At 43.3% G+C, this 25,821-nt stretch overlaps 1 protein-coding gene across 1 annotated transcript; it reads left to right on the top strand.

Moving 5' to 3' along the window:
- SLC4A1 (solute carrier family 4 member 1 (Diego blood group)) lies at nucleotides 1-23,998 on the top strand. The gene is made up of 20 exons (XM_074224290.1): nucleotides 1-154; nucleotides 5,184-5,264; nucleotides 5,425-5,521; nucleotides 6,916-6,977; nucleotides 8,478-8,658; nucleotides 9,050-9,185; nucleotides 10,155-10,278; nucleotides 10,468-10,552; nucleotides 10,824-11,005; nucleotides 12,993-13,203; nucleotides 13,730-13,933; nucleotides 14,077-14,225; nucleotides 14,377-14,571; nucleotides 15,976-16,149; nucleotides 16,775-16,864; nucleotides 17,340-17,506; nucleotides 19,332-19,585; nucleotides 21,342-21,511; nucleotides 21,656-21,829; nucleotides 22,328-23,998. Exons 2-20 carry the CDS (start codon nucleotides 5,250-5,252, stop codon nucleotides 22,406-22,408), a joined length of 2,751 nt encoding a protein of 916 aa, XP_074080391.1. The 5' UTR covers nucleotides 1-154; nucleotides 5,184-5,249; the 3' UTR covers nucleotides 22,409-23,998.
- Nucleotides 23,999-25,821: the final 1,823 nt, after the last annotated feature.

The following is a 25,821-nucleotide window of genomic DNA, read 5'->3' as shown; positions in this document are numbered from 1 at the left end:
AAGGCGGGGGCATGAGTCAGGGGTTTGTGAGCTGCCCCAGGGGGAGGGACAGAAGGCCAGGTACTGTCAGAGAGGGTGTGAAATTCAGCTAGTCTGAACGGACACCTGGCACCCCAAGATCTCACCAAGGGAATCTAGCCAGCAAAAATAGCAGGTAAGTAAAGTGGGGAAGGAGGTGGGAAAGGCAATGGGATAGGGGTACCATGTCATCATGGGTCCCAAAGGGTTCCTGATGGCTCCAAGTCAGAATCTATGTCTTGGAATGTCTGGCTTGATTTCTAACAAGCAAAAGAATGGCCCTCCAGAGAGACATGGGGGAGAAATTAAGCCATCGATGGCAATGTTAACTCTTTGCCTGAATATTTGCATAAATTTGAAATGGTGGTACTAGCCAAAAGGACAATTAGAAGATGCATATACAGCATTGAAATTGTGGGGTCAATATATAAGAAGAGGGTGCTATGAGAACACTCCAAATTTGCTATCTCCCCTCACCCTAGGACAGGGCAACCCTACTTCTGACCTCATTCAATAGTCTCTCTGTCTCCAATAATAATTCTGCAAAGGTGGCAGTTGTGTCCGCACACCCTCTCTCCTCTAGTATTTCTCTCTCAAGAGAACACCAGTCTCTTCAATAGACTTTGGAAATCACAGATCACCTCTAGTCAGCTCTAAATGTCTTCTCACATGCAACTGCTTCTGGGTGGGTGGGGGGAGTGGTTAGCACTATTCTTGAAAAAGTCATTGACTGGTACTGTCTCCATCCTTATACTCATCTAGGGAGGGAACCTGGAGTCCCTCACATCCCCCAGGGGAAAGGAGTTATGAAGGGAATGGTTCCTCTTAGCAGCCCCCAAGTATGATCTCAAGTCATTTTGTTCAGATAACTATAATGGGAATTGGGGCGGCTAGGTGGTGCAGTGGGGGTGGCTAGGTGCACAGTGGATAAAGCACCAGCCCGGGAGTCAGGAGTACCTGGGCTCAAATCCAGTCTCAAGCACTTAATAATTACCTAGCTGTGTAGCCTTGGGCAAGCCACTTAACTCCATTTGCCTTGCAAAAACCTAAAAAAAAAAAAAACTATAATGGGAATGGGTCAGTGAAATGAGATGAGGTTTTCAGCAGGACCAAGTCTGGGGTTGAGATGTTGGAGCATCTCTCAGTGTTCAAAGTAGATTTCTCTGGAAAAAATCACCACAACATCATAAGATCAGAAGTTTGAAATTGGAAGGAACCTTAAAAACTATTCTTATTTTACAAAGAAAGATATTTAGGCCTTTGGGAGGTAAATAACTTGCCCAGGGTTACACAGTATCCAAGACAGGATCTAAATTTTCATTACCCTATCTACTCTACTGGGGGGGGTCTTAAATTAGGATCCATTCATTTTGATTTGAAAAATATTTTGATAATTGTATTTTGGGGTTTTTGTCTTTTTATAATTGTATTTTAATATAAATGGTTTTCTTTGCAATCTTATGTATTTTATTATATATGATTGAAAAAATATTCTTTTGAAAAGAGATCATAGGTTTCATCAGCTTTCCAAATGAGTCAAGAACATACAAAAAAGATTAAGAACTCCTGTGGAGATGGAAGATGTATTATAGGTTATCTAATTTATCTCCCTACATTCTACTTTATGGATGAAGAAACAGACCAGATAGGTTAAGCAATTTACTAAAGGTCACAAAGGTAGCATTAGATTTGAACCCAGAGTTTGTGACTCTAAATGTAGTACTTTTTCCATTGTGCCACAATGCCTTCCCTAGGAAAGAGGATCCCTTATTATCCATCTCCCCTCTTCATTGTGGACATCTGCTAGACCACTTCCCACCCTTGGCCAGAGAGGTAGCCGGATAAATGTCAAAAGCCTTCCTTCTCCAAAATCCTCAGGCTCATCCTCTTATCTGGTTTGCCCCTGTGGCTCTGACTATCTAGGTGAAGGGAGGTGGGGTAGGGGTATTAACAGGAATAGGGCAATGATAGGAGCTGGGAGGTAGCTTATCTCCATAAGAACAATAGCTGGGGCCCCATGGCCTGTGGCATAGAGGGGAGATGGAAAGGAGAAGCTATCTTCAGGAGGATGGAGGGCTGCTCAGCTGAGCCCAAGACCAGATCTGGGGAGGAGTTCCCCTTCTCCTCTCTTCTTCCTCAGCTTCTCACAGACTCATAGAATAGAGGAGCTAGAAAGAATCTTAGTCATCATTTCATCTAACCAAGCTCCTTGTGTTAGAAAGGAGGAAAATAAGACCATAAGAATGAAAAGATTCAGCTGCAAGCACACCCAGAATTAAAATTCAAGTCTTCTTATCCCACTTCCAGAAATCTTTCCACTCATCACATCCCTCTGATTTATCTGGTGGGACCCTAAACATGTGGGGGGGGGGGAGAAGGTGGAAGTAATAGGTGGACATTTATGGAGGAATGGTGCCACTTTGGGAAGTTTCTTGGGGGTCCAAGACCATGACAGGGGAAAATTATCAGAATAAAAAAGATATACCCAGATGCAAGGTCAGTCCTTCAAGATCATCACTGTTCAGGTCATCATCAACTCTGTGCCCAACATCTGGATAGAGGAGATTGGTTATAGCTCATTCTTCCACTCTCCAAAAATAATTGCTAACTTTTATATAGTTAGCACTTTAAGGATTTCAGAGTTATATATAATAGCTCATTTGATCTTATGCCTATGAAGTAGGTGCTATCCCCATTTTACACAGAAGGAAACAGGCTTGCTTAGAGGGGATAGTAAGTGTCTGAGGATTAAGATTCAAACCATGTCTTCCTGACTCCAAAATTCAGTGCTTTCTCTATTGTGCTACCTCTAAACAAAAAAACAGCCAGTGGAAAGAGCATAGGGCTTGGTGTCAGAAAACATGGGTTTGATTCCTATTTAAAGGCAGCATGACCTTATGAAATCATTTCATCTCCTTAGGCCTCAGTTTCCTCCTTCACAAGGGAGTTGTGGAGAAAATACTTTGTTAACCAAGAAGTAATTTTTTTTTGGTCAGTTCCTATAATTTCATCTGGGTAATGGAACTCCTGGGGTAGAAACTCATTCTAGTGATATGTCACCAATTCTCATCAACTCAGTATTTATGGGTAATTGTCTGTAATTTATTATATAGAGGCATCAAAAATTTCAATGAGAAGCCCATAATCATAGAGCTTATATATGTGAAACAAGACTTGAACCTGGATTTTCCTGACGTCAAAGTAGTCAGGCTGCTATCAACTCTCCCATGCCACACATGTCCCAGTTGCAGATAAGTGTAATTACTGTTATCATCCTTCCACCATCCTTAGGAGATCAGTAAGACAAGGTGGCAATTGTCCCTGTATTACAGATTTGAAAAATAGTGTAGAAAAATACAAAGTGACTTACTAAAGGTCACATAGCACCCTTAGGATGGAGTTACACAACAATCCAGATGTCCAGCCCTCTAGGTGACTAGTGATCTACCCAGAGGTAGTAAACTAATAGAGAATGTAAAAAAAAAAAGAAGGGAGAAGGAAAAGAAGTTGGAGAATGGTGGAAAGGGAGGTGATAGAAAAAGTAAAAGAATTAAAAGAAAAAGAGATAGGGAAGAAAAGAGAAAGAAAGAAGTTTGTTTTGTGATACCTTAAGTTATTTGGGAAAGTCCATACTGAGGACATATGAATTATACAGGACATTACACCAATTTCCCTGCAGAGGATACCCTAATGAGAGAAGCCCCAAGGGGATTTACAAAATATAGTCCTAAATCAGCTGTTTCTCAGATTTAGGATCTTCCTATAATCATCCTGTCTTCTAGTTTCCTCAGCACAAATTGGGAGAGCACACAAAGGGGAGACTGTATTATCAACTCATGGGGCGGCTAGGTGGTGCAGTGGATAAAGCACCAGCCCTGGAGTCAGGAGGACCTGGGTTCAAATCTCGTCTCAGACACTTACTAATTACCTAGCTGTGTGACCTTGGGCAAGCCACTTAACCCCATTTGCCTTGCAAAAAAACCTAATATATATATACATATATATTTACATAAAGTTGTGTATTATCAACCCTACCATTTCTTCTTCTCAATTCAGAAAATAAGCTTCTCCTGAATTCTTCATTTATTCATTATTTTCCCTCTACTGACATGGTCTTGAGCCTAGTTTGATGTTTTCCCATTTCCACACTTTTGCTCCCTAAGTTTGTACTTCCATAAGGAATATCTTTCCCCAGATTTACTCAATTTTTTTTCCCAGACCAGAGAGATACAGTTTTCTCTCTCTGTTGTCCACTTGGTACTTGATCCCATACTGAACTTCTTATATTATTGTTTTGAAAATTCTTAAACATTTTATTGTTAGTTTATGTCCTATCTTTCTAAAGAGTTCTTTGTGGGCAGGAACCATATATCTGCTTTAGCTTTTCCATTATACCCAGAACTCATGCCTATCTCTTAATTTACACTAAATATATATCTGTGAATCTGATATGAAATAGCCTAACTGTAATCTATAATGCTTCACTAATTTCAATATGTTTCCTTTGATCTTATCTTTAGGGGTAGCCAGACAAAAGCTAGTTCTGCTGACCCCAGTATTTTGCTATTCTCCTCATGCCTAGTATTTCCCCAAGTTGATATCTATTCACCAGCTTCTAGGATTCTCTTATCCATTCTTAGTCATACAAATAGAAAGGTTTCTTTTCACATCAGTGCTCCTTCCCAGTTTCCCAAGAATAAGGAAACTAAGGTCTGTAACTTGGCAGAGTCAAGCTCTGGACTCATTTTGTAGTTCTGGCTTGAGCAATAAAGTGCTATGAATTTGGATACCACTTGGACCTCAGTTTTCTCCTCTGTGAAATTAGGAGTTTAAGAGTTTAGATAATCTAAAATCCTTTCCATCTCTGATGCTATATGGGTTTATGTCCATGGTGATATGGACCCTGAAATAATGGCATCAAGTCCTGTAGTCTTAGGGCTTGTGTGGTTACTACCAAGGACCCTAGTACCACAACATCCTCCCCCATCCTTAGGGACATGGGAAATAGGTCTCTTTGAAAGCTTGGGACATACTACCTTTGACCCCAAGATTCCCTTGCATTATGCAATCACTTTTTTGATCAAGGGTAAGGGGAGAAAAATAGAAACATCTCTAGGGTCCCTTTCATGATCCTCTCAACCTTGAAACTATTTCCTTTAAAATAGGTACCCTTGGAAGGGGTATGCTGAGGCCAAAGTGACACTAAAGACTTGAACACCTAGAAGCACACCATGGAAGAACCACAGGTAAGTCCCTTCTACCCATCCATTCATCCCCCCCAGATCTTATGCCCCTACCAGGTTCAGAAAACTTTTGACTGGACCCTAGATTTCTATGGTGGGGGTTTGGGGGAGGCACCACAAAGAAAGTGATATTCACCACATTCCCCCAAACTCCTACTGGCAGTTGGACTATGAAATAGAGATGGAGGAAAGGCTAGAGATGGAGGGCTATGATGACCCTGGAGCCCCACCTCCCCAGGAGATTATGGAGGAACAACCAGGTGAGTCACCTCTGTGCTTGAATTCCTGACCCCCCCTCCAATTCCTATTGCTACTCACTCTCTGCTCCTTCTGCTCATTGCAACTCAATACTGTGGTAACACAACATAAGAGGAATATGCTTCTTATCCCACCTCCTCCCCTATCCTCCTTCCCCTAACCTTCAGGTTCTCACACACACACACACACACACTCACACACACTCCACTCCCGATTGAGATTGATTGAAGGATAAACAGAACTTTGTTTGCAATGACCACAGGTATGGGGGAAGGAAGTCAGGGGAATATTGGAGAGAGGGTCAGTCACCCGTGGGCTTTTAGGTGTGTGAGAGGGCAGCCCCAGGTATGCAATACCCTCTTTCTTACAGAAGGTGAGCAGGTATGATAGCCTCACGGCGGGGAGGGGGGTTAAGGAACATGTATATGAGGTTGCCTTCCATCTTTTCCTGTCCAGTGAAGACTTCCAGCCTGGGTACTGAAGCCTGAAGAAATTGGGAGTCCAGAAATTCTAACATCTGCCTCTTAGGGGTGTCATCAGGGTGGGAGACTGGAAAGGAGAGAAGGTTAGGGTAGTTCCCCCTTATGTTCATTAGAAGGAATAATTTGCCCCATACTCTTGCCACCCCACCAACCCTTAATGGGATGGAGGGAAAGGGGAAAACTGTCAAGGACATAGAGAGCCAGCATCCTCAACCACACCCTCTGCTTAGCCAAGGTTCCAACTGGGGAGGGCAAGGCAGGTTCCTGTTTACTGTCAATATAACTCAAGTGCCAGCAATTTTTAGTAAAGACAAGGGGCCCCCAGTAAGTAAATGGGGTCCTTGGGAGGGAGGGGCAAATGGAATTAGATAAAAGCAACTGGTCCAGTGGTTCCCACAGCTTGGTGCAGAAAGTGGTAAGAGGTAGATGCTGGGTGAGAGGTAGGATGAAAATAGGGATAAAAAGAATGGAAGTATATGTGTAAGGAAGACTTAGCATCTGGTCAAATCCCAAGAAAGGGGTGGTGTGGGCCTACAGCAGAAGTCACTCTGATAGTGAATATTCAGTGATCTCTAAGCACCTTAATTACTTGCCTCTTCAGTCAAAAAGCAGAATTCAGATACTCTGGTCTGAGAACCAGGTATCCCCAATGGATGTACTCATAAATATCTGTTTGGCAACATATGAGGACTTAAATATTAGAATAAGAGGGTAGAATGACAGTCCTGGGCTCCTGGACAAAATTTATCAGGTGGGCATGGTGGTGGGATAATGGGGAAGGCCTTTTCTGAAGTCTTCAGTTGCTGGGGAGAGCAACAGAGTGAAGGATCCAGAGGGCATCCTCTAAGTGTTAGAAGACTGGGACCATCTGCAAGACTTGGTAAGCAAAATCCACTTACCCTTGTTGTCTTTAGATCACGTCCAGGAACAAACAGTCACAGACTACCAGATCCCATCAGCTCCAGGCCCCCACGAGGTGAGCAATCCAAGACTGAGGGTTTTCTGAGCCCCTTCTGAAGAACTCCACACATCCTCTTCCCCATTATGGGAATGGAGATGAGAGGTGATAAAGGAGGGGACAAGAAAACCTGGTTTCCTCTCCTATCTCAGAAAAGCAGAAAAGGAAAATTATGAGAGGGAACATGGGAATGGAGGGTGAAGATGAGAAATCCCCAAGAAGAGAAGGCCCTTCAGAGACAAGGGGAAGAAAAAAGGGGGAGGAAAGGAGAGGAGATAAAAGAGAGGAAAGGACAAAAGAGAGAAGAGAGAAAGGAGAGGAGAAGAGAAGAGAGGGAGGGGCAGAGACAGAGCAGTGAGAGGAAACAAACACATTCATTATCTCCTCTCCTTCTCTCAAGGGGTTGACAGAGGAAGAGAGGGAACCCCAGAGAATGGAGAATAGGCTCTGGTCTCCTAGACCAGCAAGCCCAGAGCACCTTCAGACATAGGAAGCTTCCATACTGCCTCTGATTAGGATTGAAGGGCTTCCTTCCTCTCCCTGGTCAGAATCAAACTGCACTTCCCTGGGGCCAGAACAGGAGTGGGCCAACTAGGAGAATTTTGTCCCAAATCACCCACTTGTTACCAGATTTTACCTTCTCCCTTTCTCAGTTGAGAAAGCTGTTTCTTCCCTTTGGACCCCAGCTCTGTTGGGCTCCCCCAACACTCAGTTTGGGGGTACCCAGGGAAAGATAGCTCAAGGAAGGGAAGGGAGATATAGAACTATTGTGTTCTGAACCACATGTGTGTGAAACACACACACACACACACACACACACACACACACACAGAGAGTCAGATACACAGGACTGCATACATACATTTTCACTCTTGTTGGGTCCCTCACAGTTTGATGCATGGATGACATTCTACTGGCAGACTTGGACTTGGCAGCAGGGAATGAGGCCCCGACCTCTTACTTCCAATCTTTTATTCCAGGCCTAATTTTCCCAGTCTAGGTTCTCTTTCACCTATTCTTAGTTCTTTCTCTTATCCTCCTCCAGGCTCCCTTGTCAATATTATTCTTTTTAAAAATTTAAATGCAATTTTGTCACCCAATTTTATTCTTGATAAAACCTCAATGCTCCTCTGGCTTAGGCTAGGAAGAAGATATGGTAAAAACCTTTTTGCCACAAGGATCTTTGAGTACCTTCAGTGATAAGAGAAAGGGCCAGACTTACTGCTTGATTGGGTGATCTTGAGAATAGAGAGATGAACAGAACCAAGGGTCTAGGCTCCCTCTCCTGATATTTCTCCTATTTCATTCTTTCCTCTTCACCCCTCCCCATTTCTAGCCTTCTCCTTTACTTGTGTTTCTTATTTATTTTTAATGCCCACCGCCCTTCATGCCTGCCCTCCCTAGCTCTAGGACCCAGGTTACCTCCAATTTTCATTTATTCCCTACCATGAGCCCCAAACCTGCCATAACCCCATTTTTGCTCTCCTTAACCTACCTACTACCCCCGGTCCCTATTAGGTTTATGTGGAGCTGCAAGAACTGGTGATGGATGGGAAGAACCAGGAGCTTCAGTGGATGGAGGCTGCCCGTTGGGTTCGACTGGAAGAGAACAGGGCTGAGGCAGGAGGATGGGGTCGCCCCCACCTTTCTTGCTTAACCTTCTGGAGTCTCCTAGAACTACAGAAAATTTTTAAAAGGGGTGAGAAACAGTGCTGGGTTCTGATTTCACTTGTGCTCACCTTGTAAATCCCATTGTAATCAGTTGTCCTAGGAATATTGATTGTCCTTTTGACTATCAAGGTGGTGCTTTGTGATCTCCATGGAGGGATGTTGATGAGGAGATGAACGCAGGATAGATTTTATTTATTTATTTTTGTTTTTTTTTAGCATTCTTTTGCTGTTTTGAGTTCCAAATTCTCTTCCTCTCTCTAATCTATTTAAAAGGGTAATATGATACCAATATGATACCCATTAGTGAAATCAGGGCAGATATTTTCTTAACCCCTAAGCAGAGGAAGGAGAGACCATGGAGAGTTTGACGCCTGACCCTGCCCTTCCCCACACACTGATCCTGCCACACTGTTCTCTAGGCACTGTGATGCTGGACCTGTCTGAGATCACTATGCCTGGGATTGTTAACCAACTTCTAGACCAATTCATTTATGAAGGTCAAGTCCGACCCCAGGACCGAGATGAGCTGCTCAGGGCCTTGCTACTCAAACACAGGTAATCTTACCTCTCCCTATCACATACTTATTTACACATGCATTTCCTGGCTCTTGAACCTGAGCTGTAATTAGGGTGGCTCCACCAGAGCTCTGCCCCAGGTTGAAAAAATAGGAATGCCCTGATAATACCCTCAAAGGATATTTTTCTCAACCCTAGTTCCTCTCTTGCTTACCCAGTCACTGAATAGAAGCCTCAACCCAGAGAGTACTTCCTCCCACTTCTAGCATGGAAATTTTATTTTATTTTTTGTTTGTTTGCTTGTTAGGAGGAAATTGAAATTAAGTTGATTTAACTGATGCACCTATTGTGTCTGATTCAGATTTGATTTCAGGTCCTCCTGACTCCAAGGCCAGTGTTCTACCCTCTATACTACATAGCTAGCCCTAGAACAGCAATTTTAGAGGGTGCAGGCAGTACTATTCAAAATTTTCTCTAGAGTTAGCTGGGACCTCAAAAAGTTTTTCATCCATTCCTCTGCCTCCAGGCAGTACTGTCTCCATCATTTCAGATCGATTACTATCTCCCTGAATCTCAAACTTAATGGTAAAATAATCTGTGCCCCCTCTTCAAATCATAGGCTTCAGAGCTACAGATTATATGGCCTCAGAGGTCATATAATCACCCACACATATCTACCCTCATTTTATAGAGGAAAAAACTAAGACCCAGAGAAATGGACTTGCCTGAGTAAGTTATAAATAAAAGAGCCAGAATCTGAAACCAGATTTTCTGATTCTTCTAATTTTTTTTCTACTGTATCAAATGCACTGCTCTGATTTGATCACCAGGATATCCTATGCCAGGGTTGCCCCTGCAAATCCTCTTAACACAATGCCTGGAGTGGAGTCTATAATAAATGCTTTATCATTTATTCATTCATTGATTCATTCATTCATTCTGGAAACCCCAGGGAATGGGACTGTCCCTTGGTCCCCTTTTAGCTCCTCACCCACTTTGTCTTCTTAGGCATGAGGGAGAATTGGAGGCTCTGGGAGGTGTGAAGCCAGCTGTGCTAAACCGCTCTGGAGAGCCTTCTGAGCCTCTGCTAGTCCAACATCCCTCTCTGGAGACCCAGATCTACTGTGAGCAGGTAAGGCCAGGAGGAAAGACAGAGAGAGTTGGAGAACCAAGGAGGAAGATTACAAGTTCATATGTCTTAGGTCCAGGGTATCCAAGTGACACAACAATTTGAGGAGGGTGAGGTAGTGAGAAGGTTTTAAATGGATAAGACAATGAATATAATCAGAGCCCCTAATCATTATCTCTTTCCTCTTGGCAGGGAGAGGGTTCCTCAGGTCACCAGGAGCCATCTAACATCCTGGAGAAGATCCCTCCTGATTCAGAGGCCACATTGGTATTAGTAGGTAAGTAGCTTGTGCCTCCCCCACACCAGATTCCTTTCCTTATCCTGTCACCCCACCTCCAGGTCCCATATCCAGCCTTCCTCTCTCTGCCAGCTACTTATATGTCTTCTTCCTACCTCCTCCCCATTGACTTTTACTTTCCTTCTCACAAGCCCTCCTCTGTCCCTAAACCCTTTCTCCGGTGTTTCTTCTGTGTACCTTCCTTCCCACAGTTCAGACTAACTACTGCCCCATCTGGCTTCCTAACTCCTCCTCTCCTTTCATCCTTCAGGTCGTGCCTCCTTCTTGGAGCATCCCATCCTGGGTTTTGTGAGGCTTAAAGAAGCAGCCCAGCTGGAAGCAGTAGAACTCCCATTGTCTGTCCGATTCCTCTTGGTGCTCTTAGGGCCTGAGAACCCCCATGTGGACTACACTCAACTTGGCCGGGCTGCTGCCACCTTAATGTCTGAGAGGGTAGGTATGTGTTCCTGGAGAACACAATGAGGGGTAGGAGGAGAGTTTGATGGGAACATTAAAACCAAGGATCAGGTATAATCATTAGTCTGACTGGGTTTATTTAATCCCATCTTTCCCAGTTAGATCTCATTTAATCAAAATTGACCCATTCAATCCAATTTAATCTATTTCATCCTAATTTGGTTTCATTTGGCCTGGTCTGGTTTATTCTGCTTTGGCCTGGTTCAATAAACCAACCAACCAAGCAAGCAATCAATAAGTATATATAATACATATATATGTATACACACATAAATCATTTCAGTTGTATCTGACTGTTCATGACTCCATTTGGGGGTTTCTTGGCAAATATACAGGAATGACTTACTATTTCCTCCTCTAGTTCCTTTTTTTAACAGATAAAGAAACCAAGGCAAACAGGTTAGGTGACTTATTTAGGGTCACACACTAAGCTTTTGAGGCCATATTTAAATTCAAATGATTCTTCCTTAAGGTCTGGCACTCTATCCATTGCACAACCTAGCTGTTCTAAGTATACATACATACATATATAAATATATATAGCACAGATATAACTATATATATATAAAACTGTATCTATAAATAATATGTAAATATAGTTTAACTCTATATACTCCACATATAACTATAGCTCTACATTTATGTATGCATGTGTATATAAATATGCATGTGCATACACACATAGACATACACACACTCCTTCTATGCTAGACATTGTACAAAGCACAAGAAATAGAGAGACAAAGATGAAATGGTCCATGTCCAAGAAGTTTTTATTCTGTGAGGGAGGCATCATGTCCCATAGAGGTACATGTAAAGAAAATGGAGAAAGGAGGAATCAAGAAAAGATCTTATGTAGCAGGTGGTTTTGGAGATGATTTTTGAGGGGAGCTAGGGTTCTGTTTGAAAAATGTATACATTCCAGACAATGGGAAGCAGATAGCTTGGTTTGACTCAGATTGACTTGGTTCAGTCCAGATTAATGTGGTTTGGCCTGATCTAGCCTACTTTAGTCTGGGTTAAGTTAGATCAGCTTGGTTCAGTTGCTTTGAACCCCACATCCTGATTTAATCCTCAGTAGGTTTCAACCTTTTTTTGTTCCATTCACTATTCTCCTTGGTCCTGAAAAGAGGCCATTGAAGGGGTAGGAAGGGCAAGACATGAAGGGGAATGGAAAGCCCCCTCGCCATGGTGTCAATGGATCTGAAATGAAATCCCAGTTCCATTATTTATCTGCTGTGCGAACCTGGGCAAATCATAGCCTCTCTGGCTCTTCCTCATCTTTTTTGTTTTTTAATTTATTTTAATTTCAATTTAGGAAACAAAACAGCATTCCCATAGTACAATAAAAAAAAGATGATTGTACATGAAACTGCAGATCTGCCATGTACAACTTGTTATTCCCTCCAAAAATACAAGAGTGATCATGTAAATTTCCTTTTTTTCTTCCCTTGTCCCCCACCCCCTGCCTAGAGATGTTTACCATAAGACACGAATATGCATATGTATGTAAAATTATGCTGTACATGGGGTGACTAGGTGGGGCAGTGGATAAAGCACCAGCCCTGGAGTCAGGAGTTCAAATCCAGTCTCAGACACTTAATAATTACCTAACTGTGTGGCCTGGGCAAGCCACTTAACCCCATTTGCCTTGCAAAATCCTAAAAAGAAAATTATTCTATACATATCACTACTTATCAATTTTTTCCACTGGATACAGATGGCATCTCTTTATATGTCCATTATTTTCTAGGTCTTCCTTAAATAGAAAATGAGCTTAGACCAGATGGCCTTTAATGTCCTATTCACTCCAGATATATAAGCCTAAAAATGTGGGAGAAAGCCTGCTCCTAGGGGCCAAGATGGAAGTTAACAAAAAGAGTTCTGAGTTACCAGCTCAGGACTTGGAACTGCTTGGTAGCAGTGGGGCTATGCCATTCACTTCTCTTTCCCTCCTCCCCAGGTGTTCCGAATGGATGCCTACCTGGCCCAGGACCGCAAGGAGTTAGTTCAGTCTCTTGAGGGGTTCTTGGATTGTAGTGTGGTTCTGCCTCCCACAGATGCACCCTCAGAGTCAGCCTTACGCACTCTGGTCCCCATGCAGCAAGAACTGCTTCGAAGACGCTACAAGCTTAGCCCCTCTAAGCCTGATCCTGACTTCTTCAAGGGATTAGGTATGCTCTGGGAGATCTTGTTCATACTCCTAACTTCCCCCTTCAATCTTTCTGCTAAATACCACTGTCCTTCTATCCCTCACCTGAAAAATTGACTTGGGGATTCAAGAACCCAGGATTGAGATCCTGACTCTGTCATGAATTCTCTGTGTGACCTAGGACAAGTCACTTTCTGCTGTAGTCATTCATATAATCTCCCTCTATAAAGTGGGTCTGATCTGGATGCTTACTTTCTTTGAGTTTCTTAATCCCATGAACCTCCCTCCCCACTTTTTACTTTCCTCCTTCTCTCCAAGGCCCCTCCTACATCTTGCTAGACAATTTATTCCACGATTTCCCACTTTCTTCAGCCCCTGGACCTCTCGCCTTACCCCAACCAATCCCATCACCTTCACCACTTCCAATCTTTCTCGGGCCCATCTTCTCCTTTATCCCCAGCCTTCCAGGATGCCAGAAAAGGGAGAATAGGAGTCAGGTAAGGAGGGCAGTATCTCTGAATGAGGTTCTCTCTCCCCTCTCCCTTCAGACTTGAATGGGGCTCCAATGAGCCAGGATGATCCCTTACGACGAACAGGCTACTTCTTTGGGGGTGTGACTCGGGATGCTCTACGCCGTTACCCCAAATACCTGAGTGACATCACAGATGCCCTTAGCCCTCAGGTCCTCGCTGCTGTGGTCTTCATCTACTTCGCTGCCCTCTCACCTGCGATCACCTTTGGCGGCCTCCTAGGTCAGTGCCACCCATCCCCAGGCTTCCTGCATCCAGGGATGCTCAATAACGACACTCCCATCAGGGTTCAGCAACTCTGGGACTCTTTGGGCTGCTGTCCTCTGACCCAGTTCTTACTTCTGACTTCTGATTTTGCCCCTCAGGAGACAAAACTCAGAACATGATGGGAGTGTCAGAATTACTTATCTCAACAGCAGTACAGGGCGTCCTCTTTGCCCTGCTGGGTGCCCAACCTCTGCTTGTGCTTGGTTTTTCGGGACCCCTGCTTGTCTTTGAAGAAGCCTTCTTCGGGGTAAGAAAACTTTTTCATCTTACCCCTTCACAGTAAGAAAACCCAGCCCCAGCCCCCTTCTGTGTCACCCCTCCTCTCTCTCTGATGGAGCCTGCTTCTTTCAACCACAGGCTCTCAGCTCTTCTGCCCCCTCTCTGCCTCTCCCCCACAGTTCTGTGAGAGCAACGGCTTTGAATATATCGTGGGCCGGGTGTGGATTGGCTTCTGGCTGGTGCTGCTGGTGGTCCTGGTGGTAGCCTTTGAGGGGAGCTTCCTGGTGCGTTACATCTCTCGTTACACTCAGGAGATCTTCTCCATCCTCATCTCTCTCATCTTCATCTATGAAACCTTCTACAAGCTCATCAAGGTCAGAGCCGTTTGTGTGTGTGTGTGTGTGTGTGTGTGTGTGTGTGTGTGTGTGTGTGTGACTGCTAGCACAACTGTTCTTGCAGCAAGTTGTGGGATGCCACATGCCCTTGGGTGAGCTGTGGCCAGACTGCACGTTCTCTATATGTGTGTGTGTGTGGTTTGACTGCTCCTGTTCTTGGTGACCAAGTGTCTATCTTTGTATTAATACCCAATCCATGTTCCAGCTCAAACCCAACCTTCTGCAAGATTCCCACTGGCATCATCTCTTCTAAGATCACCTCCCATTTATATTGTATAGATCTTATATGAACATAGATATAGTCCTCCCCATTAGAATGCAAACTCCCTGAGGGCAGAGGTCAAGTTTTTGTCTTTCTTAATGTCCCCATGTCTACTTTTTACTTAAGGCTGCTACAAAGTAATGTTTATTGATTGACACTTTTTGTTGTTCAGTCATATCCAACTCTTTGTGATCCCATGGAACATAGTACACCAGGCCCTTTTATCCTCCACTATCTCTCAGAGTCTGTCCAATTCATGTTCATGGTTTCCATGACACTATCACTCCATTTCATTTTCTGCCTTCCCCTTTTCCTTTTGCCTTCAATCTTTCCCAAATTCAAGGTCTTTTCCAATGAGTCCCCAGAACTGAAGCTGAAGCAAAAATACTTTGGTCATTATATTCATTCTTCCCATGAATAGCCTGAATTAATTTAAGTATTGACAGATTTGATTTCTTTAATGCCCAAGGGACTCTCAGAAGTCTTTTCCTGGGTAGATAACAGCAAAAGCTTGGGGTTGGGATGGGGACTTGAGAGTATTTTCAAGGGTTTTAGATCTCTACCTCCCTTTATTGCGTTTTCCTTCTCTCCCATTTTCTTTGCTCTTCTCAGTTAGGGTTGTGACGTATGGAGTGTCTGTTTGCCTCTATCTCCACTCCCCAGCATGCTGTCTAGAGAATGGGATTGCATGTCAAGGTGTCTCTGCTGCTGTCTGAATACTCCCTTTGAGTGGGGTGGGCTCTTTCTGTTGCTCAGTCTTCTCTTGATCCCTCCTGTTGTCACATCCCCCATCTTTCATCTTCACAGGCTTTCACCCTCTCTCCAGACTCAACAATTTAACAATGAGGGGGAAGGGAAGTGGGGTCCAGGATGTCCCCAATCCTATCTTCATCCATATCCTCCCCCTTCCTAAAACTGAGCTGTGAAATCAGGAAACCCACTCTGTTACCATGGTGACCAAAGAAGGAAGCAAGGGATGGATGTGGGGAGAGAAGCTCAGCAGAGAAGAACTGGAAGCAGCCCAGGGCAGGCATGGAAGCTGAAGTGGGGGGTTGGGCAATGGGGGGGGTGACATAATGAACTAAGGTTCTCTTTTTTCCCCCTCACCCTCCTCACTCTAGATTTTCCAAGAACATCCACTGCAGAGAACCTATGTCTACAATGTTAGCTGGGATCCCAAGCCTGAGGAACCCTTGCCCAACACTGCCCTCCTCTCCCTTGTGCTCATGTTTGGGACATTTTATTCTGCCATCACGTTTCGCAAGTTCAAGAACAGCTCTTACTTCCCTGGAAAGGTCTGCCCCTCCTTCAGCCTCCTCACCATCTATCAGCTGTCATTCCTTTCCCAAAGCTCCCCTCCTGTTCTCCCCTCTTTTTAACTAGATTTGTTCCTCCATTTCCATCACTTTCTCCATTTTTTTGCTTCTTATTCTCCACTAATCACTCCCAATGGGGTCTGCCTGGATTTCCCTGCCCTTACCCCCATCCTTTTGGGATCCCATGCCCTTCAGATCTGTCTTACCACTGTTGGGGTTTCTAGGCCTCTAGAACCAGGATAGGGGAAGCAGGAAGAAAATCTTAGAGAGGAAAAAAATATTTTGTGGAGGAAGAGAGAGTTGGGGCTTCTGTTGGAAAAGGGGGTGGGAGGATGTTAAGGACTATCTGAATCCCTACAAATAGCAGGAACCTATGAAAACAGCTAATTATCAGGGGAGATACTGTGAGTGATACATAGAGGGAGGGAGGGAGGGAGGGAGGGAGGGAGAGAGAGAGAGAGAGAGAGAGAGAGAGAGAGAGAGAGAGAAGAAGGAGGAGGAGAGAACAAAGAAATCTCCACAAAGACATAAAATGGGGAAGATTAGGGCCTCTGAGCCTGGAAGGGCAGGGTTCTGAAATATGTCTATCCATATATCCCCATAGCTACGCAGAGTAATTGGAGACTTTGGTGTTCCCATTTCCATCTTCCTTATGGTCCTGGTGGATATATTCATTAAAGACACCTATACCCAGGTAAGCCCTTTACCCCACTATTCTCCCAATTCTCCCCAAGAATTTATCTTCTTCAGATGACCCTCACTAAAAAATCTCTTCATTGCACTAGAATTTAAGGATTCTTTATTGGATACTCCCCACAAACTACATCTCTGTTGCCTCTTCCACCTCTTCAGGATTCCTCTCTTTAGGATACCAATCTTCCTCAATCCAAGAATATCCAGGGACCCCCCCCCAAAAAAAAACATACACCCTTTTTGCTAGATTTCCCCTCTTGTCTTCTCAGTGTCTCCTGCAACCTCCTTCTTAACATCTCCAATAGTGCAGTTCTAGAGCATTTTTGCCCAAGGACTACCACCTGCTTTGTGGATCCCCAAGGTCTGGTTTCTCTTCCCCTTCAGAAGATAACAAATTCCTAACACTTTTTAGTTGTAGAGGAGCTGAGTTAGAAAATCTCAGCAATCATGATTTCCCACTTTCCCTCTTTCCATAGAAACTCAAAGTGCCTGACGGCTTTACAATCTCTAACCCAACTGCCAGAGACTGGTTCATCCATCCTCTGGGCTTGTATAAAACTTTCCCTCTCTGGATGAAGTTTGCTTCTGCTGTGCCAGCTCTGCTTGTCTTCATCCTCATCTTCTTGGAGACACAGATTACCACGTAAGAACAAGAGCCAGGAGCAAAGGGGTTGGGGTTGGGGCAGAAACAGGAATGAGGCCTAGAGGCTGAGACCAGGGGTGTAGACAGGAGCTAGGGGCTAAAGGCTGGAGTAGGGGCAGAAGCAGGGGCTGGACCTAGGGCAGGGTGGGGAACCTTTTTTCTGCTAAGAGTCATTTGGATATTTATAACTTCACTAGCAGGACATACAAATTATCATTTTAAAAAATCCTAATCCCACAAAGCTCCTAGATTTATTGAGTTTTGAATCTCATCTGCAGTTATCTTGACAATGCCAGACCAAATGATTTTATAGGCTTTTTAACAGTGTGGGCCAGAGGTTTCCTGCCCCTGTGTAGGGGCTGAGCCTAGGGCTGGGGCAGGGCTTGGGCCTGGGGCAGAGGTCAGGGGCAGAGACTAGGCTAGGGACATGGGTTTAGGACTGAGATAGGGTCTTAGACTGACCTCTAGCAGGGAAGCTAAAGAAAGGAGGACATGTGGACAGAGTAAAGGGGAAAGAAAAGAAACAAAGATGGATTCTTAAGAAACCTGGACCAAGAATCAAGAAATCTGGGTACTAGACTTACAGCTTCTGCCACTAGCTTATTCTATTACATTGGCAAATCATTTTTCTTATATCAATCATTTAATAGGTTCCTCCATTTCCTCAACTGTAAAATGAAGGGAAGGGAAAATGGACTAGAGGGCTAAGAGTATAAGGTCTATTCCACATTTGGAGCTATGAGAATAACTAAATAGCTAACAACTTTACAGTGTTTCAAGAATTTCAAAGCACTTTATGCATAATCTCTCATGTGAGCCTCACAATAACAAGGAGGTAAGGCTATTATTATGCCCATTTTACAGAAGAGGAAGCTGAGGTTAAGTGATTTGCTCAGTCACCCAGCTAGTGATGAATCTGTGAGGCTGAATTCAAGTGACAACTTATCAACTCCAATATGCCATCTAGTGGCCTCTAATCCTATGAAGCTTCAATTTTCCTCTAAAATGAAGACATGGGCATTTCTTCACAGAGAGGAGAGAGCTTGAAGGGGAAAAATGAGACATATTTTTTAATAGGGCCAATAAAGGACTTTGTCTCATTTGGTTATGCATATTGGTAACTAGGATTTTGGTTTTTTACAAGAGGGTGAAAGAAATTTTTTGTTAATTGAAAAAAGACAGGGGCAGTTAGGTGGCACAGTGGACAGAGCACGGGTCCTGGAGTCAGGAGGACCTGACTTCAGATCTGACCTCAGACACTTAATAATTACCTAGCTGTGTGATCTTGGGCAAATCACTTAAACCCATTGCCTTGCAAAAACTTTTTTTAAAAAAAAGATACTTTTTTTTAAAATGAACGTATTGGACTATAATCAATTAGAGTAATTAGATTGGACTATAACCATTAGAGGTGAGCTCTAAAGTCTTTACTTTCTTCACTTCTAAAAAGTTAAAGCTAAGGAAATAGGGAGAGAAATATGGGTGACAGAGAGTAAAAAATGAAGAGGAGGCCTGGTTAGGGATAGAAAAAAAAAAAGGAGAGTCTGAAAGACTTGCAATGTGATTCAGGAGAAAGTAGTAGAGAGAGATAACATGGAGACAGAGACACACACAGAGAAGAGAAAGATGGACCCAGAAGGATCAGAAAGGAAGACAGAGAGATACAAAGATAGAGAGTCAAGAAAGAAGGAAGGAGAGGGTGCAGGAAGATAAAGAAATTAGTGATGAGAGAGAGGGAAGAGGCAGGTTTAGAAGGGGTTAGCAGAGCTATAGGGAGAGGCTCACAGACTCCACTCATTCATTCATTCCCTGATCCCCTTCTCAGGCTCATTGTCAGTAAGCCAGAGCGGAAGCTGATCAAAGGCTCGGGTTTCCACTTGGACCTGCTGCTGATCGTGGGCATGGGTGGTTTGGGGGCCCTGTTTGGGATGCCCTGGCTCAGTGCCACCACTGTGAGAAGTGTGACCCATGCCAATGCCCTCACCATCATGAGCAAGGCCAGTGCTCCTGGCGATCGGGCTCAAGTCCAAGAAGTAAAGGAGCAAAGACTCAGTGGACTCCTGGTCTCAGTGCTTGTTGGTGAGCAATAAGTCCAAGGGCAACTTCCTCCTAAGATCTCGACCTTTATCCTACTATTCCTTTGTCCTCTACTCTCCATCCGGTTCCCTGCACCTCTTCCCACCTCTAATATCATTCCACCCATTCAAGAATTCCTACAGCTCCTGCTCTGTTAAGTAGCCTGCCTGAAACTATGGAATTTGCCTTTCTTTGTAACTCAAACCCTTAGTACAGTGCCAAGAACTTAGTAAACGCTTAATATCTCTTTGCTGACTGAGTTACTGACTATGCATCGTGAAACCTAGCTTCCAACTCTGATTCTGATACTTACTCAGACTAATCATTTCCACTTTCTGAGCTCAGTGTCTTCAACTGTAAATCACCTGTAAAAAGATTAAATAATACTTAGCAAAATATTTAGTAACATATTACTAAATACTTTATTATTTTATTAAATCAAATAATTATTAATAAGATTAAATCACATTATTAAACTGTTATATTTTATTAAATCTCATTAAATAAGAATTATTTAATATATATTTAGTAATGTATTAGCTGTTATTATCTAGTTCAACCCCTAACTGATTCATATAGAATGCATTTAATGTTCAAAAAACACTTTACATATATTATCTTATTTAAACTTCATCACCATCTTCAAAACACTAAGGGTACTCTGAGTGTCAGAAGCAAAATTCAAAACCAAGTCTTCATGATTCTAAGGGATGCTAACCACTGCACCAGACTGCTTTTCTGAGCCTTTTGACTCACTTCTTTGTTTCTGTCTGGTCTCTTGACACAGCATTGACTCAAACCTTGCAAATTATCAGATGGGGTTCCTGACCACAGGGAGATTAGGAAGATAGAATGGGCCCACATAAAAAGTCAGCTAATTATATGGGGTGTTATGTTATTGGATACTAAAAGGATAGTACAGATAGTAAGGGCTATGATAAACTCAGAAGAGGGAGAAAGCATTGAGGATGAGGGAGATTAAGGAAGAGGAGAGTGAAGGACAAATATTTATGAAGTCCATATATTGTGCCAGACACCAGGGATGCAAAGATAGACAAAAACAGCCACTATCCTTAAGAAGCTTACATTCCAGGGGCAGCTAGGTGGCATAGTGGATAGAGTACAGGCCCTGGAGTCAGGAGGACCTGAGTTCAAATGCAGCCTCAGATGCATAATAATTGCCTAGCTGTGTGGCCTTGGGCAAGTCACTTAATCCCATTGCCTTAAATAGATAAATAAATAAAAAGTCATTAAAAAAAAGCTTACCTTCTAAAGAGGAATACAACACTACCTATCTCAGTATTTTCAAGATGTTAAAAGGGTAGATGGAACATAAGCTCAGAGAAGAAATAGGGGATAGTCCAGGGAAAATGGCCTCTGAACTGTCTTGAAGGTAAGCACCAGATCTGGAATCAGAAGATTCATCTTTCTGAGTTCATATCCAGCCCTAGACACTTACTAGCTATGTGAAACTAGGAAAGTCACTTAACCCTGCTTGCCTCAGTTTCTTCATTTAAGGAAATGGCAAATCACTCCAAGAAAATCCCCAAATAGGGTCACAAAAGGTTGGACATGACTGAAAAATGACTGAATAATAATAATAATGGGGAAGCTAATGGGAGGAGGCTGAGAGGACAGTCTAGGCATAGAGAATAACCATTAGAAAAGTTTGGTATATAATATCAAGACCATGAACCATAAAACTGTGCAATTCTCCTGGTCAATAGATCTTTTCTCCCATTCTTTCATCCCTCTTCAGGTATCTCCATCTTCATGGAACCCATTCTGTCAAAGATCCCCCTGGCTGTTCTTTTTGGTATTTTCCTCTATATGGGAGTCACATCATTAAGTGGCATCCAGCTTTTTGACCGAATTCTACTCCTGCTGAAGCCTCCCAAATACCATCCTGATGAGCCCTACGTTAAGCGAGTATGAATGGGGAAAGATGACAGATGACAATCTGCAGGGCGGGAGAAGGGGAGGAGGGCATGAGGAAAGATACTGAGTGTCTTTGGGAAGAGGATCTCCAGGACCCTGAATAAGCTGTTCTCTTGCCTTACCAAATCCTTCCAGGTGAAGACTTGGCGGATGCACCTGTTCACTGGCATCCAGATTATCTGCTTGGTGGTGCTTTGGGTGGTAAAATCAACGCCTGCCTCCCTGGCATTGCCCTTTATCCTAATTCTCACCGTGCCCCTGCGCCGATTTCTGCTGCCCCTCATCTTTCGAAACTTGGAGCTCCAATGTGTAAGTAAGACTGTGGGTTAGGATGAAAGGTTAGTCTTCAGATTTCTTCTGCTGATCCTGGTGAGCTAAGGGGAGGAATGAACGAGAGGAGAGTCAGATCAAATTTGTGAGAGTTGGAGGTAAGAGTTGAAGAGGAAAGAATTTCCTTCCTTCCTAAGGTAGTATAGTCTAGTGAACAATGTTGGTTTTAGAATCCTGAGACCTGGGTTCAAATTCCACTTCCAATATTTACCAGCTTTGCTGCCATGGATAAGTCATCCTTCTGGACCTCCATTACCACTATAAAATGAAGATAATATTTTTTTCACTTACCTATCACAATGAATTGTTGTGAGAAAAAAATTTGCAAAGTACTATAGATGTGTATATTATTATTTCTGAGAATGGATGGGTGTTACCATGGGAAGGGGGCTAAAGTATGGTAGAGAGAATAAGGACCCTAGTTTCCTGCTACTCTTCAGAGAGTTTTTTCCCCTCTCTCATCTCCTTTGACTCCAGCTTGATGCTGATGATGCTGAGGTCACCTTTGATGAAGAAGAAGGCAGAGATGTGTATGATGAAGTACCTATGCCTATGTGAGCCAGGCAGATGAAGCTGGATCCAAGACTGCCCCCAACATTCTCCCATATTCTCTCAGAACATGGACATTTCATTGTCTCCGGTGTTAGGGAAGTCCACACCTACTCTGAATGGTAAATGGAAATTCTGAACTGGCAAGGCATTCCCCTGGGCCTAGGACCACTACCCATTGTTAGAGTAGGCAGTTGAAGGTGTGGGAGGGGGTAAGGAGGAACCATTAGGAAAAACTATTATTTATAGGTTTGTTTTGTAACTTGTATTATATTGTGCCTCAAGGAATTAAGAGCAATAGGAACCTTTCTGGCCCTCAGTTTCCCCATCTGTAACAAAGGGGTATCAGACTAGATAACCTCTCAGATTCCTTCCAGCTCTTAGTCCTGGGATCTTCAGTTTGTGTCACATACACACATGTATATCACTATCACACAGACACATACACACACACACACAGATCTACATTCTCTCACACATTCATATCATTATAAAAATATGGACTATTAGAACTGGAAGGGACCTTAGATATTATTTCATTGAATTCTCTAATTTTTTAGAGGAGGAAACTGAGCCCAGAAAGAAGTACTAATAGCTAGTTAATGGAAGAACCAGACCAGAACTTTGTCCACTATAATTGCCAGACTCCAATTGTACACTGTGGAACGTCTTCACAATCTACCACCAATCTCTCTGTGACCTGGGACCAGATAGGAGTTGGGTAAAAGGGAAATCTTGGACTGCCTGTATCCTCATTCCCCAATCCTATGCATCCCTTCCCACCGACTAGAGATCTCCTGGCTGTCCATCCCATCTGATGAACTTGATGCTAAAAATGCTTTGCCCTGTGTCTGGGGATGGGGAAGATAGGAGGAGCGATCAGGGCAGGAATTTAGAATGATTTTATCACTTACCTGAACACACTCCAACAAAAATCAACTGAGCCTCTTCTAAATAGCCTTAGTTTTAAAACATGTGTGTTTGTGTGTGTGTGTGTGTGTGTGTGTGTGTGTGTGTGTGTGTGTGTGTGTGTGTTGTGGGTAGGAGTGGGGGGATAGGAAGAGGAGGATTCAAGGTACAAAGATTTGATCTTTGGAATGAAAGAACATTTTGGCCAGAAATAGGGAATAAATGATCAGAAAGAACAGTAAAGGGCAGAAGTAGGGTTTGTAATTTATTGCATATTTTCTAAGAAAAAATTTAATCACATTTTAGTTTTAGTACCCAGGTAATCGGGGATTTATTCCATTTTTCTCAGCACAGACTCTGAGGAGACAAAGAATTGGGTGCTGAGAGGGTAGGAATGCCCCCAAGAAGTAGGATGGGACAAGTCTATTTTTTTTTTTACAAAACAAAAATATAAAAAGAATCAGAAGAACCTGTAATTGGGGGGAAGGGCCACTCCAAAAAAAAAAAAAAGACATGATGACCTGGGAATGAGGATGATCCATTTGGCTCCCATTCCTGGAAATTGAGTTTTCCTTCTTTTTCCCTTTCCCTGCTACTTCTAGGAAAAGGTAATGAAAGGACCCCCCCCAAAAAAAAGCTATTCTCATTGTTTGTGAATTTGTTTTGACAATAAATCCATTTTTAACTGCTTCTTAGGTGCCAATGCAGGCAGCACTAGCTGCTTGGGACATGGGGCTTTGGGACTGAGGTTGGACTCTGCTTCCACTGTTGAGGAAGGCATAGAGCAAATGTAGGACAGAGTCCCTTGAAAACGGGGAGAGTGAGAAAGGAAGCTGGAGCAGAGATCTAAATGAGACCCAGTTGAAAGAAGCCAAGATGCAACTAACACCACCATGTCTCCAGCTTCAATACCCTAATCTCTTTTTAATCAGATTCCTCCTTTTCCTTAAACCAGATTTCACAAAATGTGAAAGAGAGGAAGGGCATTAAAGACTATAGTCTAGTCCATCTCTTTCATTTTACATATAGGAAAGCTGAGGTCCAAAAAAAGGAAAATGACCAGCTTGAGGTTGTTTTGTTTTTAGGTTTTTGCAAGGCAAATGGGATTAAGTGGCTTGCCCAAGACCACACAAGCTAGATAATTTTTAAGTGTCTGAGGTCGGATTTGAACTCAAGTACACCTGACTCCAAGGCTGGTGCTCTGTCCACTGTGCCATCTAGCTGCCACTTGAGGTTGTTTACAGAGTAAGGCACTGTCAGATCTGGGAATCGAACCCTGGTCTCTTGACTCTTGCTCCAGGATTCTTTCCATGTCATGTCACTGTGGATTCTAATAAGGGAAGGTGCCTATACCTCTGGCTAGCAAACAGAATTCCCAAGAGCAGTTAGACTCTGCGTAGTCCTGTTCTCCTGAATGAGAGAGCAGGGACACCAGTTTAATATCCTCCCCACCCAATCCTCCTTCCCCCTGCACCAACCCTCCCCTCCCTTCCTGCAGAAAAACCCAGGACAAGGCTGTGGCTGCTTGGCTTCCTTTCCTCCCATCTATATTTACCAGCTGTTTTTGTCCCCAACTGACCCCTCCCTAGCTAGGGCCTTCTGCCAAGGGGTCTGGGAGAGCCAGATGCAGCTTGCAAGACTATAGTTCTCTGGCTTCTCTCTGCTCCTGCAGCTGCTCCTTCCCATCTGGACCTGCATTCGCCTCCCCCTGCCCCCCCCCCCCCCAGTCACACACTTAAGTATAATTCCATCCAGCTCTGCTAGGACGGACAACAGAGTGTCCATCAAGGGCTTCAGGTCATTATGATCCCCATCCTCCTCCCCTATCACTTCCTCTGTCGGAATCTCAGTTTCCTTATCTATAACATAAGAAACTTGAATAGACAATCTCTAAGGCTTCTTCTATTTCTAAGATAATATGAATCCATGAAAGAGCACAGATACCTTCAAGAATCAGGCCCTGTGGATACCTAGGAAGGTCGGGTAGGTGGCTTTCTTGGGAAACAAACTCCCCATCCCCCTACCCTTTCCCAGTTCTCCTAGCCAAAGTCCCATAGCAAAGCAGAGCAAAATGATAATTCTGAATTTCATGGGCTTCAGGCCATTACTTCAGAATATATTATAACTTGTTTAGACAAGTTGTTGCATCTCTATGGGCTCCATTTTTTTTTCATTTGTAAAATAAAGAAGTTGAACACCTCAGAAGTTCTTAACCTTTTATTTACATGCTGGAACTCTGTGACAATCTGGTGGAAATATATGGACCCCTTCTCAGAAGAATGTTGGTAAGTACATAAAATACATAGGATTCCAAAAGAAAACCAGAGAGGTTGAAATATGATTATCAAAAAAATTATTTTAATTCACAATCTCCTGCTTAAGAATTCTCATTAGACTGTTTCTAAGGTCTCTTCTAGCCCTAAATTCAAATCAATTAAACAATTTCCATCCAAGCAGTTTCCATCTATTCTATGTACTGTGAACAGAAATTTTCCCAAGGCAAGGTATTTGGC

Source organism: Macrotis lagotis, chromosome 2 (assembly GCF_037893015.1).
Source record: "Macrotis lagotis isolate mMagLag1 chromosome 2, bilby.v1.9.chrom.fasta, whole genome shotgun sequence".
NCBI lineage: Eukaryota > Metazoa > Chordata > Mammalia > Peramelemorphia > Peramelidae > Macrotis > Macrotis lagotis.
The sequence above is the reverse complement of the archived record's forward strand: the minus strand, read 5'-3'. Positions and strand labels throughout refer to the sequence as shown.

Coding starts and splice junctions, on each gene's coding strand:
- SLC4A1 (XM_074224290.1), top strand. Junction 11,006..12,992: donor CCACCTTAATGTCTGAGAGG/GTAGGTATGTGT, acceptor CCTCCTCCCCAG/GTGTTCCGAATGGATGCCTA. Junction 16,150..16,774: donor GCTCTTACTTCCCTGGAAAG/GTCTGCCCCTCC, acceptor ATATCCCCATAG/CTACGCAGAGTAATTGGAGA.